The following is a 16,186-nucleotide window of genomic DNA, read 5'->3' as shown; positions in this document are numbered from 1 at the left end:
ATGTCATGCCAGCGACGGTTTCGAGATCTTTCAACTTCCCGTAGGAGAGAGGTCATGTGTGTACTATCGTGCATTTATTTACCTCATGATGCACTACAAACCCATGTTTTATTTGCATGGCAAGTTGTTAGTGATCTATATACATATACATGGTGATATGCACGGATTAGAAAACGTTTACTAGGGGGATTACTCCAGCCCTATAGCGTGCAATCCAGATTTTGCTCTAAAACTCACTTTAACCCTACCATGCCTGACATTTCACTAATGACTTAATGTTTCAATCAGGCAAATGCCAGAAAACAGGCTTAATTTATTCCTGGATTTTTTTAAATTCTTTCCGCTGTCAGATGACGTCAATGGCGTCATCACATGATTAGAACCAATTCTGAGGGGTATGATGTAAACATGATTACCATATTCAACATTGCAGGAAATTGTAATCTAATTTTAGGTGTGAATATAGGACTGTTATAGTGAAATGCCAGGCATGGTAGGAGGAAAGTGAGAGCAAATTTAAACTCCCCACATGACTGGATTCTACGTTGGCGTACATACACACTGAGTGAACTCTTACATACATTACCACAACATTTTCACCAATAAAACTAACACCAAAAAAGGAATGTTTTCGGTTAAACCATTCAGTCGTTTATTTCGGAAAAAAAATTCTCTCCATGGTCATTTTTGCTTTTTCTCTTTTTTCTAAATGCAAAAATTCTCTTTTGCTTTTCCGTTAATTTTCAATGTAGTCTTTACAAAAACAATTTGAATTGGGGCAGGGAGATATAATTTTCAAATCTTGGACAGAAATTGTGGAAAATTCCATGTACAATATTAACTGGGGTTATGAAATTAGTTCTGACTAAAGGACTGAATGGGTATCAAAATAAATACTTTGGCAACCAAAAAATTATTCTTAAAAATTCTTGATTTTCTCCAACTTTTTGATAAAATTCAGTAAGATTTTGGTCTATGATTGAAGAAAACATTCTGCCAAGAGTAGTGTGACAAAAGGTTTTCCAAAAAATTGTTATTTTTACCGTATACAGAATTTTAGACTAGACTGTGGTAAACTAAAACAAAATTGGATTTTGAGACAGCATGTCTTATAAGATTCTTTCATTTGGTAGATATTTTTTCTAGAATTTGATCTTTTTCAAAATTCTTCAATGGACATGACAGAGTAGACAATTTCACTGAGTTATTACCTGTAAACATGATGTCATAAATTTACATTATGATTTTGCTATTCATATACAGTTATGGATATGGTGGAAATTATGACATATTGTTATGTAAATTTGGGGTGAATATGACAACATTTACATATCAATTTTTAGTGAATATGACAAAATTTTTATATCAATTTTTTATGATGTAAATTTGGGACGAGTATGACAAAATTTAAATATCAATTTTTGTTATGTAAATTAAGTTGCGGATTCGGTATAAATTTACATAACATCCATTTGTCGTGAATACATTTCTTCGGATACATCATAATGTTCTTGGAAGTAAACTTTCTTTTTATTCTGATTTTGGTTGTAATGCTTCAGCCATGAACAACTTGCCAAAGCTCTGTGAAGCAAACTGATTGATCTCATTTGCATGATGTTTGATTTGACTAGATGTTAATAATCCGTCTAATCTTGAAGGAGTAGGAATTGATTTGAATATCTTTGTAAGATCTTCGTCAGGAAGAGGTGGTTCTCCCCTTGCTTGTCGAGCTGAATTCTCTTGTTGCTGTTGGAAGGAAATACAAATATATGATTAAATATTAAGACATACCATGCGAAAGCCAAGTTGAACAAAAAATATGGAGTATATACTCTTATCGTGACAATGTGCATCTGTGACACGACAACACATGCCTACATCACTGGTTCTGCTGTATTCAAAATATGAGTCAAAACGTTCTAACTTGCCATTACTTTTCCTGGTTTTTCTTTGATATTACTGGTGGTGGTATATTTATCTTTAAAGGAGGTATTTGTTGTTAACTTACCCTCTTGTATTTGTGTTGTTGTTTGGCCATGTCCTGTTTGACACTGTTTCTCATATAATTCATATATTTGTTGTTTTCTTGATTCGTTTCATCCACAGAATCCATCAGTAATCTAAGCTGCTTCTCAAGAACTGACCTATAGTAAAAATAATGTAAGATAATTTGATATTCAGGATTAACAAGTTTTTTGTTAGGAGCTCACAGGTTCAAGTCCTACTGTAGTCGGAGCTTTTTCAGTGATTGAACCAAAGCCAGGGTGAGTGATGTACCACTCAGCCATGTCTCACTGGGTAGGCTGTATCATTCAACCATGTCTCACTGGGTAGGCTGTACCACTCAGCCATGTCTCACTGGGTAGGCTGTATCACCCCCAGACATGTCTCACTAGGTCAGCTGTACCACTCAGACATGTCTCACTGGGTAGGTTGTACCACTAAGCCATGTTTCACTGGGTAGGCTGTACCACTCAGACATGTCTCACTGGGTAGGCTGTACCACTCAGACATGTCTTACTGGGTAGGCTGTACCACTCAGCCATGTCTCACTGGGTAGGCTGTACCACTCAGACATGTCTCACTGGGTAGACTGGGTAGGCTGTACCACTCAGACATGTCTCACTGGGTAGGCTGTACCATTCAACCATATCTCACTGAGTAGGCTGTACCACTCAGCCATGTCTCACTGGGTAGGTTGTACCACTCAGCCATGTCTCACTGAGTAGGCTGTACCATTCCACCATGTCTCACTGGGTAGGCTGTACCACTCAGCCATGTCCAATGAGAGGAAGTTACACTTCTCTTGTTGTTAAGAAGGCGTATTTACACCTACCCTGTTGGTAAGTAACACTTTGTTGCTAAGGTACACTTACCCTGTTGCTAAGGAGAGAAAGTTTCCAGGCTGGATTGGTGCTTTGGTTTCCACTTCACATAACATGGCATTTATCAGATGTGAATTCCTGATAACGATGGGAATCTCCTCAAACATTTCTTCAAAGCTAAGATTTGCCTTCCTTATACTGTAGGGGAAAAATATCAAGATTTTCACTTTAGACACTTTTTAATCCAACAGATCAAAATAGATCCAAAATAGATCGCCAACTATTTTTGTACTAGAAAACAGTGGTGCAACTTGTTGGTATTACTCTGCTGACTGAACCTTCAGTTTACTAAGATAGACACAAACTAAAACTATTGTCGCAATATGTTGATACAACAGTGATAAGCTATTGAATGGATGTTGGTTTAATTATAGTCTCAGTAGGGAGGCGTCAGCAGAGTTTTATTGACAGAGTTCCATGAACTTGCAGTGTACTGTTTTGGGACTCCCAATGTTTACACTATCTTGATCACAGGGTGATTAGAATCACATAACAGAGGAACTGTCATCATCCACTTGTGTAATCTACCCCATTGAAGAACAGTAGTTTTAATTTGTGCCTATCTTAGTAAACTGAAGGCTGGATTACCAGAGTCATATTATTTATAAGCTGAATTTGTAAATTATTGATTTTTTTTATTAGGTGTATTTATACAAATGTAGATAACTGGCTGCTATGTTTTCTGTTTGTCAGATGAATGACTTTGTACAAAAATGTACCTAATCTATCACCAAGGAGTGTGAGCACTGGTAGAAACAGTAATGATATCTTGTATTGATTTGGTATGCAATGCACAGAACCAACACGTATGAAAGACTATACAAATGTGTAATTCAATGCAACATTTCTTCCATTTATGTTACAATTTATGTCTCCCATTTCAGTTACCACTTTTTAGAGTGTGCACCATTTACCTCCTTGAAATAGTTTATAGTGCTCCCACATTCTTGATAGAAATTTATCTGCATCACATCTTGTGTGCATCCAAAAATTCAAAATCATACTTCTGTGATATTGGTCTCTAAGGTACGCAATATTGGGTGCCTTCAATGCATCAGTTAACCCCAAGACCACTGAGGGCGGAGCGACAGAATGTACTGGTATCTACGGTGATATTGGTCTGTAAGGTACACCGTGTTGATGTGCCCCCTCATCGATCGACCAACCTTAACACCATTGAGGGCGGAAACGACACACACAACGTACTAGTATTTTCTGTGATATTTACCTGTCAGGTGTGAAGTCACCATCTTTGTACATCTGCATCATAAGTGGAGTTAGTCTGTATGCCCTTAAACATAGAGTTCCTCTACTGGTTTTGATTGGATCTGTCAATGGATGACGACAACAATTGTAATGGATAGTAACAACAAATTAATGCATTATGTCAGCAAATTTACAAAACTTGACTAAATGTACAGTAAACAGCACCCCATCTCCAGAATAAATTTCAACTGGAATTATAGCAAAAACATCTACAGCTATGTGAAGATAGAGAATTTCAAAATTTATAGATTCTCAAAAGCCTTCTGACTTCTGTACCCATGAACTTTTATGTCGTACTGGAAATGGGCAATCTATTTTTCTTTATAAATACTTTGATGACATCTAACATTCTTGTTGACTTCACATAAGATAAGCAAGGGTTTTTTCTTATGCAAATTTATTCACACACTGTTTGTGTATTTTTAAATAAATTTGACAGTGAATGATACCTTCAGGACTAGATAGTGTTTGTTGCTAAAGCCGATAGCTGCTCCCAAGTAAATGCAAAAAACAGACAATTTAGTGAAGCCAGTCAGGGCTGAGAGAGAGAGTGAATATTTTTGTGAAGTAGGAAAATTTATCTTAGTCTCCCAGGTTTTTTTTTTATTAGGATTCCCTACCAAAATTACAGTATTGCATGAATTATAGAAATCTATGCAAATTTTACCAGATTTCCCTCCCCTGTTACCAGGGTTACCCATTCATATTACTGTATTAAGGTATGGAAATCAATGCAACTTTTGATATCTTGTCCTTCTTAGTTACCAAGGTTACCCACCAAAATAATGCTAGAGAGTATGGAAATATATATACAAGTTTTACCAGGTTACTCAACTCTGTTACCAGGGTTACCCATCAAAATTATGGTACAAGGTGCAAAAATCTATGTAAGTTCGACCAGACCCCCCCCCCCCCCCCCTTTTTTTTTACCTGGGTTCCTCAATATCGTAGTACAAAAAGAATGGAAATGTATATATACAAGTTTTACCAGATTACCCCATCCCAACCCCTCCCCTCTGTTACCAGGGTCCCTACCAAAATTATGGTACAAGCTATATGGAAATGCAAGTTTTACCAGATTTTGCACTCTGTTACTGAGATTCCTAAATATTAGTCAAACCCCCCCCCCCCCCCCCCCCCCAACAGTATTACTACTAACCATATATAAGAACAACTGATTCTTCTATTGAATGTTGGTAGTTGAACTGTGAGTCAAGTAATGCTTTATTGAGGAATGATCCATGCATGGTAGACTGGTACCATCCAACGTGTAGATGATCAATATTGACATGACGTAGATTTCTCATCATCTCCATCTGGTAATGGACTAAAAAATAAAGACAAGCAGAGATTTAGTCAATCATTATACCACACACCAGCCGGATTAAAAAAAAAGAAGAGGAATATATACTCTGGTCGTTCTACATCACAATGCGTGTCTACGTCATGACAACATGTGTCTACATCACTGGTTCTGCAGTGTTCGAAATACTAGTCAAAACACTCAAAATTGCCATTACTTTCTCCGATGTTTTTTATATTACTGAAGATGGTATAATTATGTTAATTTATTCCCCAATATTTGTCTCCATTCAGCTGGAAAATACTCATGACCTAAGGGTTGTCACTAAGAGTCACTAGAGGGCCCGCCACTTCGGTCACTCATATTTTCCTTGGCTGAACAAAGAAAAATATTGGGGAATAATATCTAATTATACTATGTACAATCCAAGTTATTGTCTTTGAACAGAAAATATGGATCATTTACCATTATTGAAGTCTGGCATGTTTATATTCAACACAATGACACTGGAATCAGTCATTTCATTTCAAGTGAAAGTATTATTATAGCACTGGTCATTACTAAAACTCAGGGATGGTAGAGCACTTTTGGAAGCATTACAGAAACCTGCAAAGTATGGTGGTTAAAACTGTGCTTTCTCTGTAGCGGAGACAACACTTTACATAAGAACAAATACTTTGTATCTATATGTCTGAGTACTTCATTGTTTAAAGTAGCCAATGAGTGAGGATTTGGTATTTTACTATTTTGGATTTTTAATTTATAAAACAATTTTATCATGGCTTTCTACTTGAAAAATCAATGTGAAACAACATAGACCAAGTCCATGTTTGTAACTCAGTAAATTACAAAACGCTCAAAAATGTGTTAAAAGTTTGTTATTGTACATACAATCACAAACATTTTACACATTTATTAATCTTTTGCAATTCATTGAGTTACAAAACAAGGAATTGGCCTATATTGCTTCACATTATTTTTTCAAGAAGGAAGCCATGATAAATTGTTTTATAAATTAAAAATCCAAAATAGTAAAATACCAAATCCTCATCTATACGGATACTTTAAAGTTTGATTAACAGCACTGAGGTTGTTTACCTTCATCAAAGTCTTCATCATCTGTGTGTCTGGGGAAGGGAAAACAATTAGTGATTTCTAGAGTGTTTTCAACCACTAATCCTAATAATACACCTTGTACAAGTTCTGTACCTCCTGTACCTTCCTCCTCACAGTGTTTGATAATCTTTAGAATTACCTGTAAACAAATAGATACTAGAATGTAAGATACATTTGAATGTCATGTTGTCCTATCGGGCTTCTTCAAATGATAACTGTACAAAGGGATGATTGCGTGATGTAACGCACAAGCTCAATAAATAAACTTAATTCGAGGGAGGGTGTCTGGCGTCAATATGATTACTGAACTTCATTCTCACACTTTTAACCAAATTTTGAAATTGTTTATGCCTTTCATGATAACACGTTCTGTACATGTATTTACTATTAAGATGTTGATAAGTTGATTAAAAATTTTTTACTTCTAATGTGATATACAGTGCTGGATTTCCGGTAGTATTTTAATGTGTTTATTGTGTTTTTACACTGCATCGATTGGAGTGATGTGATAAGATTGCTACAATTTTCATCATGGTTTACATCATATATAAAAGTGTCGATGTCTCACTTGTAAATATTCTGTCAATTTTTCTTTGGAGATGAATATGAATCAATACCATTCTGTGCTGACATTTTATGTCAGTTTCAAATTTTAATAATTTTTGATCATGTGACATCCATGATCCAGGCAATTCTATTTGCTGAAAACAACACCCATCCCATCAAATACAAGTTGCAGTTATTTCATTGATCTGTCTTTGCTAGAACAATGTTTTGTGAAAACTGTTGCAAACATGAAGATGTGATATTTTGTTGACTGTCACCACAGTTAGATATGTTGTCACTGCAGTGACACAGGCCCTGTACAAATGTATAAGGAATGAACTAAATGTGACCTTTTTAATCGATTGAGAAATGGGTTCTTCTCTCATAATACTTTATTCTTTTTATCATTGAAGTTTGTTGTTGTCATGTCATCACAATATATATCTAAAATGTAGAATGTAGAACGGTTGACAGACACAACTGCATTCATGTTGGTGTTAGGGATTTACTTTAGTGTACATTATCTATCTATCCTCAGAAAGACATGTACTGTTAACGGCTTATTTTATCTGAGGTGGTGATAGACTCTCTCACAGTCCTCGGAGCTTCGTTTTACTAAAATGAAAGCTAAACGAATTATTTTGTACGTACCGATACCAGCTATATAACCATACTCGAATACTGACCATGATAGAGTTATGATAGAGTATGTTACGTAGATGGTATCGGTACATACAAAATAATTAGTTTAGCTTTAATTATACAGTAATATGAAGCTCCCAGAGCTGTGACAGAGTCTAGAGTGGTGATAGACCAGTGTGCTCGCTAAGCTAATTTGACACTAATCTATTTCTAAATTCTAGTAACGCATCAAAATTTGGTGTTCCCCTATCTCTTACTATGTGGTGACATGACTCACAAGAAATCCACAAGAAAATTTGGCTGTCATTTGTATAAATTAGAAGGCACACTGTGTTAGACTCACTGACGTGAAGATGACTAAAATCAATGTCACAATGTCAAAACTCAAAATACTGGGTGGTCCAATGTTCTACATGTATGGTACCCTTAATTATAACATTACAGTGGTTTTATATATTTCTAAACCTTGATTATGACATTGACACAAATATTTAGCATATGAAACCAACCCATTGCAAAAGAAAACGATGTACTATTACGAAGTGTGTATAAAAGGCTGTCCCTCGACAACAGTACAACTCCATACCGTGCCATACGGAACAGACTTCTTCATGCGATCATGTGCACTGCTATTGGACGCCGTACGTATAAAATAAAAACCCAGCGAAATTCACCCATGTAGCACATCGACTTCATATGAAACGTAATAAAGAAATCCCGTGGATTACATAAATGGGTGTAACGGTCTTACGATGTAAAGTAAACGACTTACCAAGCCGTCAATCTGTACACGTGCCACCGGTGAAACTCCACTAGCCGCCATCTTGAGAAATTTTTTTCACATGAACTGAACCTCGTTCAAAAGTATTATAGTGAACATATGTGTCCGCTTTATCGAACATGTGGAGTTTGACTTCATAAATATTTATTATATAGAGGACTTCCCAGAAAGTAAAATTTCATTGTGTCATCGTAACATTAGAAGGAAAAAAATTAAATATTATTCAAAATAACACATGAACGAGGTTGTCTCTAAAAGTGCGCCATCTTCGGTGAAGTGAGAACATAATTGTATTCCCCAATTTCATCCATATTTCTACCATTATTGTGTGATAAATGGCACGATAGCGTCATTCTCACACCCGGGAAACTGTTTCAAGCTTTTCCTGCGAGTAATAACTGCGACAAGCACGTATGCAAAATATTGGCTGTTGTAATTACCCAGCATGCCACTTTCCAACATGTCAGCGTCCATGGTCTGGGTTCTTGTACCTTGCGTCTTCGCTATTTGTTACTTATGAAGACATAGCCTGTGTATATTTAACCTTTTTGTTTTATTCCAGAGCAAAATGAGACTGATGCACAGAGCATAGAGTCGGGGAATAGGTGATATCCAAGTACACAGGATTGGAAAGGGACATCGAGCGAATAGCTGGTTCGAACACGTGTGTACACTCTTGTTTTAGACGGACGACGTGTACGAGTGTCGTTCTCCACCCGAGTACTTGAATACCATGGTAACAGTTCCCTGACACTTCGTATAACCATGAAAATCAAACGTTACAAACACGCTAGGAGGAACCTTAATTTCTATCGTCATAATTTTAGCTTTCGAGAACCACATCAAATTTTGATGGATGGGACATTTACTAGGGCAGCTTTGCAGTACAAAATTAATATCAAAGAACAGCTACCCAAGTATATTGGTGGTGACGTACAGGTAGGTCTTAATGTTGATATGGTCAGAGTGTATAAGATTTCCAGATATTCTCGTATTATCCTTCATTTGTCATCTCATACTAGTAGATGGCAAACTGCTGTAAAATATGTCATGAAGGGACTAGCCTGGAATCCGTGTGGATTGAGATTTTTAGATTTTGTTTTCCAATCACTGAAAGAACGTAAAAGAAAAGTCTACCACATTCATAGATTCATTCTGAGTTTAGGACTATCTGGCCTCTACTGTCAGCTCTGTACTAACTTAGTCATGAGGTTCCTCTTTACCACAGTCTCTATAATGACTATATAGTGAAATGTTAATAGTGTTTTCCTTATAATCATAATACAAGGGTTGGTTTTCCCATAGCTTATCTAGACGACTTTCAAACACCTGTACAGTTGATGATGATACCACATTGGCTGGAAATTTGTTCCATACCGCAGTATTGCAAAATACATTTTACTTTAGTAGATAGCAGCATGGAGGTATAATGGCTTCATTAACCATAGCAGTACTTAAGTACAATCTCAGTCAATACATGAAAGTACCACGTGTACAAATGTACTTCCATGGTCATTACTTTAATTGAATGTCCCATCAGATGTCAGTTCTACCATTGATCTATGGGTGTCATAATAAATCCATGTTTTTGCCACCTTATTTTAATCTGCCACATTGTTTTTTGCTTTAATATGTGTACTACTTAAGTTATACCCGTGGAGTTCACAGCATGACACTATTAACATATCTCACCCTTTACTGGGTGGGGAGGGGGTGGGGGTGGGGCACATAGATACTTATGTACTCAGATACTCAGATAACAAGTACACATTCTAATTTGGACACACATTATGCAAACTTTTGTATCTATGCAACCATAGACAGTGTCTACGTCTATAATGCAACAAACAAAATTCTCAGCCTTTGAGTTCATTTGAAGATATGCATATATTTTCAATTCAATGGTAAATACAAAAAATTAATACTTAATAAAAGTATTATGAAACTCTTTGTTCTTCCTGTATCCACTACTTTATTCTCAGCCCAAATTCTCTTATAGACCAAACAGGGTAACAATACACTATCTCATACTCTCAACCAGTGTTAGTGCTAGGGTTTTTAATATATCACCCATACAATTAGTCTGTAAGGTACGCTGTGATGGGGCACCCTCACACATCATCCAACCCCTACGAGAGGAGGCTGTGAGGGTGAAATGTCACAATGTATCTTACAGTCTAACATACAGTAAATCTGTGGCAAAACACTCCAAATTTTCTTTTAGTGTTAGCCACAATTAATTCTTCTTAGCCACAGTGCATTCCCACAAACGAGATGATACATGTAGAAGAACAGTTTCAGCATTAAAAATTTATATTATGTTCTCAACATTTAAATACATTTTTTTATTTTCAGCTCTTGACAACTCAATGTTGTATACACGAGGCAGAATCACTGGGTAGTGCTGCATACGGAGCAATGTTGATTCTGAAGAGATTTAAACCCAGAATGTGTGGTCATAAAAATAGCCCAGTAACAGCCAAGGAGTGTCTGCTTAGTATGGTTGGCAAAGATAACAGCAATAGATACTTCATTGCAACACAGGTCAGTGTATTGAAAAGAATCCAGTCAGACTTATTTCTGCCTTTAGTACACTTGTATTGATTACTGCTATCAACTTAAAGGAAAAGTCCAGTCAGACATTTCTACCTTTAGTACACTTGTATTGATTACTGCTATCAACTTAAAGGAAAAGTCCAATCAGACTTATTTCTACCTTTAGTACACTTGTATTGATTACTGCTATCAACTTAAAGGAAAAGTCCAGTCAGACTTATTTCTGCCTTCAGTACACTTGTACATGTATTGATTACTGCTATCAACTTAAAGGAAAAGTCCAGTCAGACTTATTTCTGACTTTAGTACACTTGTACATGTATTGATTACTGATATCAACTTAAAGGAAAAGTCCAGTCAGATTTATTTCTGCCTTCAGTATACTTGTATTGATTACTGCTATCAACTTAAAGGAAAAGTCCAGTCAGACTTATTTCTACCTTTAGTACACTTGTATTGATTACTGCTATCAACTTAAAGGAAAAGTCCAGTCAGACTTATATAAATTTCTACCTTTAGTACACTTGTATTGATTACTGCTATCAACTTAAAGGAAAAGTCCAGTCAGACTTATTTCTGCCTTTAGTACACTTGTATTGATTACTGCTATCAACTTAAAGGAAAAGTCCAGTCAGACTTACATAAATTTCTACCTTTAGTACACTTGTATTGATTACTGCTATCAACTTAAAGGAAAAGTCCAGTCAGACTTATTTCTGCCTTTAGTACACTTGTATTGATTACTGCTATCAACTTAAAGTAAAAGTCCAGTCAGACATATTTTTGTCTTTAGTACACTTGTATTGATTACTGCTATCAACTTAAAGGAAAAGTCCAGTCAGACTTATTTCTGACTTTAGTACACTTGTATTGATTACTGCTATCAACTTAAAGGAAAAGTCCAGTCAGACTTATTTCTGTCTTTAGTACACTTGTATTGATTACAACTTAAGGAAAAGTCCAGTCAGTCTTATTTCTGTCTTTACTACACTTGTATTGATTACTGCTATCAGTTTACAGATGATTTAGGTGATAAAATATCACCCTGGTAACTTCCTCAACTTGTAAAGAAGTCCTGCTTCACTTACATATGTTTGGCAACATCGTGGATTTTCTACAAGTGTGTGCCGGGGAAACCGTTGCAGGAAATGACATCACATTTACCACATTTTCTGTCAAGAGTGTAGTGTCAAACACAAGAGTGTAGGGTCAAACTGGACTTTTCCTTTAACAGTCAGACTTTCTGTGTTATTTTCAACTATTACATTGGGGATGTGTCGGCTGTGAAGAGTAAAATTTATTTAGAACGAGACTGTAGAACAGTGGAGAACATCTTGTCCTTGCAAAATAGTATACCAGTTTTGTTAGATAGAATGTGAATTTGTCTTGGATCAGGTGATCACCAAGTTATGACATCAGGCAAACTTGTGCCTGGTAGACTTGCATGATACCAGCTTCTATTACGACTTTGGATAATCCAACCTTTGGTTTATTAAGATAGACAAAAGTAAAACTATTGTTCGATGTAGTAGATTACACAACGATAGCGGTTCCTCTGTTGTGTGATTCTAATCACCATGTGGTCAAGATAGTGTAAACATTGGAAGTCTTAAAACAGTACAGTGTAAGTTTATGGAACTAGCTTTCAGAGAGCCACCCTACTGAGACTATAATTAACCCATGTCCATTCAATATCTTATCACTGTTGTATCAGCATAGTGCGACAATAGTTTTAGTTTGTGTCTATTTTAGTAAACAGAAGCCTTGAATCCCAGAGTAATTATATCCGCATAGTAACACTTAAAGAGAGGATGGTCTCTAGACCTGGGTAAAACTTTCCACCACTGACCGTGTGATCTTTTTTTTTATCTATCTTAGGACCCAGAGTTGACTAAGAGAGTACAACACATTGCTGGTGTACCTTTACTGTACATCAACTTTAATGCGATAGTCCTAGAGAAGCCATCTATCAACAGCACAAAGGCTGCCGAGGCTATAATCGACGCCAAAGTGAAACCATCAGAGCAAGAAAAGGAGACAATCGATAAACTGAAAAAAGCAGCGGGGATAGAGGAACCAGTAAAACGGAAAAAGAGGAAAAGAAAAGGGGGACCTAATCCTCTGTCTTGTAAGAAAAAGAAAGTTAAGCACAATCCAGAGGATGGTCGGAAAACAGAAGGGAAAAGGAAAAGGAAGCGACATAAAAGAGTTCACATTGGTGGACATGTTAAACAGGATAGTACTTAGCAATACAGGAAACAACTGATATCATTGAATTTTTTTAATTTTGACTTTGACGGAGCAGTTTTGGAATATTAGTATTACAGAAAGTGTGACAAGTTTACAATGAAAAATAATCAAGGTGCAACAAGGGAATAGATACAAACAGTGTATTTATTTCTCTATTTTGAATAAAATGATTAACATTGAGATGCTCTGACTATTCAGATTCACTTTGACTCGAGAGAGTAGCCATGGAATATTATTTTGAAGATCGATAACTTACAATGAAAAATTAATCAAGCTTCAAGAAGGGAATGGACAGTGGAAACAACAGTGTATATTGTATTTAGATACAACAGTGGAAACCTTAGCTTTAAGCTAACTAAGATAGATTAGGGTAATCCTATTTGTTCTTCTGTTTCCCATTACCTGACCGACTCAAATTTTCAGCTGCGGCATCAAATTGTTTTTTTTTGCCTGCCCTTAATATTTTGTCACACAGTACCCTCTCTGGCAGAACAAGCAAGTGTCTGGACTGTCAACATCAGCTACAGTCATAGCGGCAGCAATTACACTTGTGTATGAACAGAGCATTACATGTACTTTTATGACGGAAGTTATATAAGTGGTGGGGGGGGGGGGGGGGCTGAGAACATTTTACATGTCAGTTGTGTAGAGAAGCAGGGAAAGGGTTTGTTACTAGGAATCCAATAAAAAGAAGATAGAGAGGAGGAAAAGGAGAGGCAGAGAAACATGAAGGTGATTTTTTATTTGTTTTACTTTTAAAAAAAAATCAACCGACCGATCTATAGTTGCCATGAAAAAGTGAAAAAACGCATAACATTTATATGCTGTATGTCAGTGAGTCTTGTTGAGAGATCTGTTTAAAAAAAAAAATCTCCATGTGTGGTCATGGAGAGAGACTTACTTAAGATTTGTCCATTATATTTCTATGGGGTGTGTTTGTCACAAGGTGATGTTGGTAGTTGACAGGTGCTGTCATCTGAGATTCTCTTTGAACGGGGAAAAAAATAAATGAGTGTGTTACACGATTTGCACTGCTTGCACTGCTGTCATGGAGCCCCTCACCGTGGAACACACACTGGTCGAGGAAACCCCCTCTCTGTTCACACTTGCAGTGCACGCGTACTTACACTCGTACATATTATCAAATGTTGCACTTACTTGCAGACATATATATATATATATATATATATATATATACCTAGATTCAACCATAGGGGGAAATGCCAAAAAAGTCAACCATAGGGGGAAATTTTATTTATTTGCTTGTAAAATCATAAGGAAAAGAATAATTCATAATGTTACTGTTCAGTTAACTAACATTTAGGTAGTCATTACAGATATCGACATTTATATAATATTTAAATAAATAACAAAAGATATATACTTTCTAGCCCTCCAAAAATTTCCCCTTAAGGTATTTTAACCCCAGGAGCTACAATAGGGGGAAGGTCCTTAAGGGAACTACATGTGCTCAATTTTCCCCCTAGGAATGGGTGAAAATATTTGACTTTATATGCCCTTAGGGGGAAATTTTGAAGATTTACTGAGAATATCCATAATTCTTTTTAGTGATCACAGACACATTTAATTTACCATAAATTGTTTTTGTTTATAAAATTCTGGGTGTGCGCAACCCCATATTAAATCATATGAGAACAACAAATAATAGCAACCTCCACTTAGAATAACTAGAGAGCTGATTTGTTGGCAAAATATATCTAGACATAGTAATACCCATATTTTCTCTGTTTTGTCGTGATTTTGTTCATTCTCACACGTTACCATAATACATGTATCCTTTGTGGAAAGGTTATGTTAGATAATTACTGTCTTTAAGAAATACTATGGCATGCACACACACACACACACACACACACGCATGCATGCACACACGCACAGACAAGTGCTGTCTTTAAGAAATACTACGCACACACACAAGACATGCACACATGAACACAATATTTCAAAATTTCTGACAACAGTATGGGAAATTCTTTTCATTTATTATTCATTTTATTTTAACAACTTGCTGTCCATTATTAAGGCAACTACAACAATAAGAAAAAGCCTGGCTTTGGGCCAACAACCCTGAAAAAAACAATTGACAAAAATTAGACATTATGTTATTTTCACTGAATTTGAAACTTGTTTTAAAATTGTTGTACTCCTTTCCAACTCATCGCCATTGTTTCAACTGTGCTCCTAATTTCATTTAGCGGACACTTTTTTAGTTAATCGTACACTTTTTTTAGTTAATTGTACACTTTTTTTCAGTTAATTGTACACTATTTTTAGTTAATCGTACACTTTAAGTTAATTGAACACTTTTTTTTTAGTTAATCATACATTTCTTTTAGTTAATCGGACACTATGTTTATTTAATCAGACACAAAGGAAGTATCCGCATACCGTTAATCCATGAATGTAACTGGCTATGGCCCACTCCCTACCTTGTCACTGTTCAAATGCAATCAACATGTGCTACCGCACCTAATTTTGCACCTGTCTCTCAGTAAAGTGTTTGTAAAAAATCGACTTTACCTAAATGGGTCTCAAACACAGTACCTCTAGTTATGTACCTATTCATCTATCCAAAGGTACGTTCTCTAACTACTTCACTACAAAGTGAGATAGATATCATCTCCAGATATCATTTGTTCATTGACTTGACAATGCGTATGTTTACAGGGTTAATAAGAACTGTGGATGAGGAAAATGGAAATACTGCTTGATTTGGGACTGTCGTTTTGATACAGAACGAATCCTTCTGGGTTCATGGATTTCACGCTAAACGTTTGGGGGAAATTCAGATTATTTAGCCGAGAAATGCTGGATGGGATT

At 36.0% G+C, this 16,186-nt stretch overlaps 2 protein-coding genes across 2 annotated transcripts; one reads left to right on the top strand and one right to left on the bottom strand.

The window, feature by feature from the left end:
- Positions 1-657: 657 nt before the first annotated feature.
- Positions 658-8,593, bottom strand: LOC144445543 (eukaryotic translation initiation factor 3 subunit H-like). Its single transcript, XM_078135140.1, has 7 exons — positions 8,531-8,593; positions 6,553-6,709; positions 5,311-5,478; positions 4,114-4,213; positions 2,877-3,023; positions 2,009-2,144; positions 658-1,746 (listed from the first exon to the last, which is right to left on the bottom strand). The coding sequence occupies exons 1-7, from the start codon at positions 8,579-8,581 to the stop codon at positions 1,531-1,533; spliced, it is 975 nt and encodes a 324-aa protein (XP_077991266.1). The 5' UTR covers positions 8,582-8,593; the 3' UTR covers positions 658-1,530.
- Positions 8,594-9,006: 413 nt separating this feature from the next.
- On the top strand, positions 9,007-13,925 carry LOC144445811 (rRNA-processing protein UTP23 homolog). Its single transcript, XM_078135451.1, has 3 exons — positions 9,007-9,478; positions 10,895-11,083; positions 12,974-13,925. The coding sequence occupies exons 1-3, from the start codon at positions 9,305-9,307 to the stop codon at positions 13,340-13,342; spliced, it is 732 nt and encodes a 243-aa protein (XP_077991577.1). The 5' UTR covers positions 9,007-9,304; the 3' UTR covers positions 13,343-13,925.
- Positions 13,926-16,186: the final 2,261 nt, after the last annotated feature.

The sequence above is a fragment of the Glandiceps talaboti genome, chromosome 14 (assembly GCF_964340395.1).
Source record: "Glandiceps talaboti chromosome 14, keGlaTala1.1, whole genome shotgun sequence".
Classification (NCBI taxonomy): domain Eukaryota; kingdom Metazoa; phylum Hemichordata; class Enteropneusta; family Spengelidae; genus Glandiceps; species Glandiceps talaboti.
The sequence above is the reverse complement of the archived record's forward strand: the minus strand, read 5'-3'. Positions and strand labels throughout refer to the sequence as shown.

Coding starts and splice junctions, on each gene's coding strand:
- LOC144445543 (XM_078135140.1), bottom strand. CDS start 8,581: ATGGCGGCTAGTGGAGTTTCACCGGTGGCACGTGTACAGATTGACGGC. Junction 5,479..6,552: donor TGATGAAGACTTTGATGAAG/GTAAACAACCTC, acceptor TTTATTTTTTAG/TCCATTACCAGATGGAGATG. Junction 1,747..2,008: donor AACAACACAAATACAAGAGG/GTAAGTTAACAA, acceptor TCCTTCCAACAG/CAACAAGAGAATTCAGCTCG.
- LOC144445811 (XM_078135451.1), top strand. CDS start 9,305: ATGAAAATCAAACGTTACAAACACGCTAGGAGGAACCTTAATTTCTAT. Junction 9,479..10,894: donor ATATTGGTGGTGACGTACAG/GTAGGTCTTAAT, acceptor TTTTATTTTCAG/CTCTTGACAACTCAATGTTG. Junction 11,084..12,973: donor GATACTTCATTGCAACACAG/GTCAGTGTATTG, acceptor TATCTATCTTAG/GACCCAGAGTTGACTAAGAG.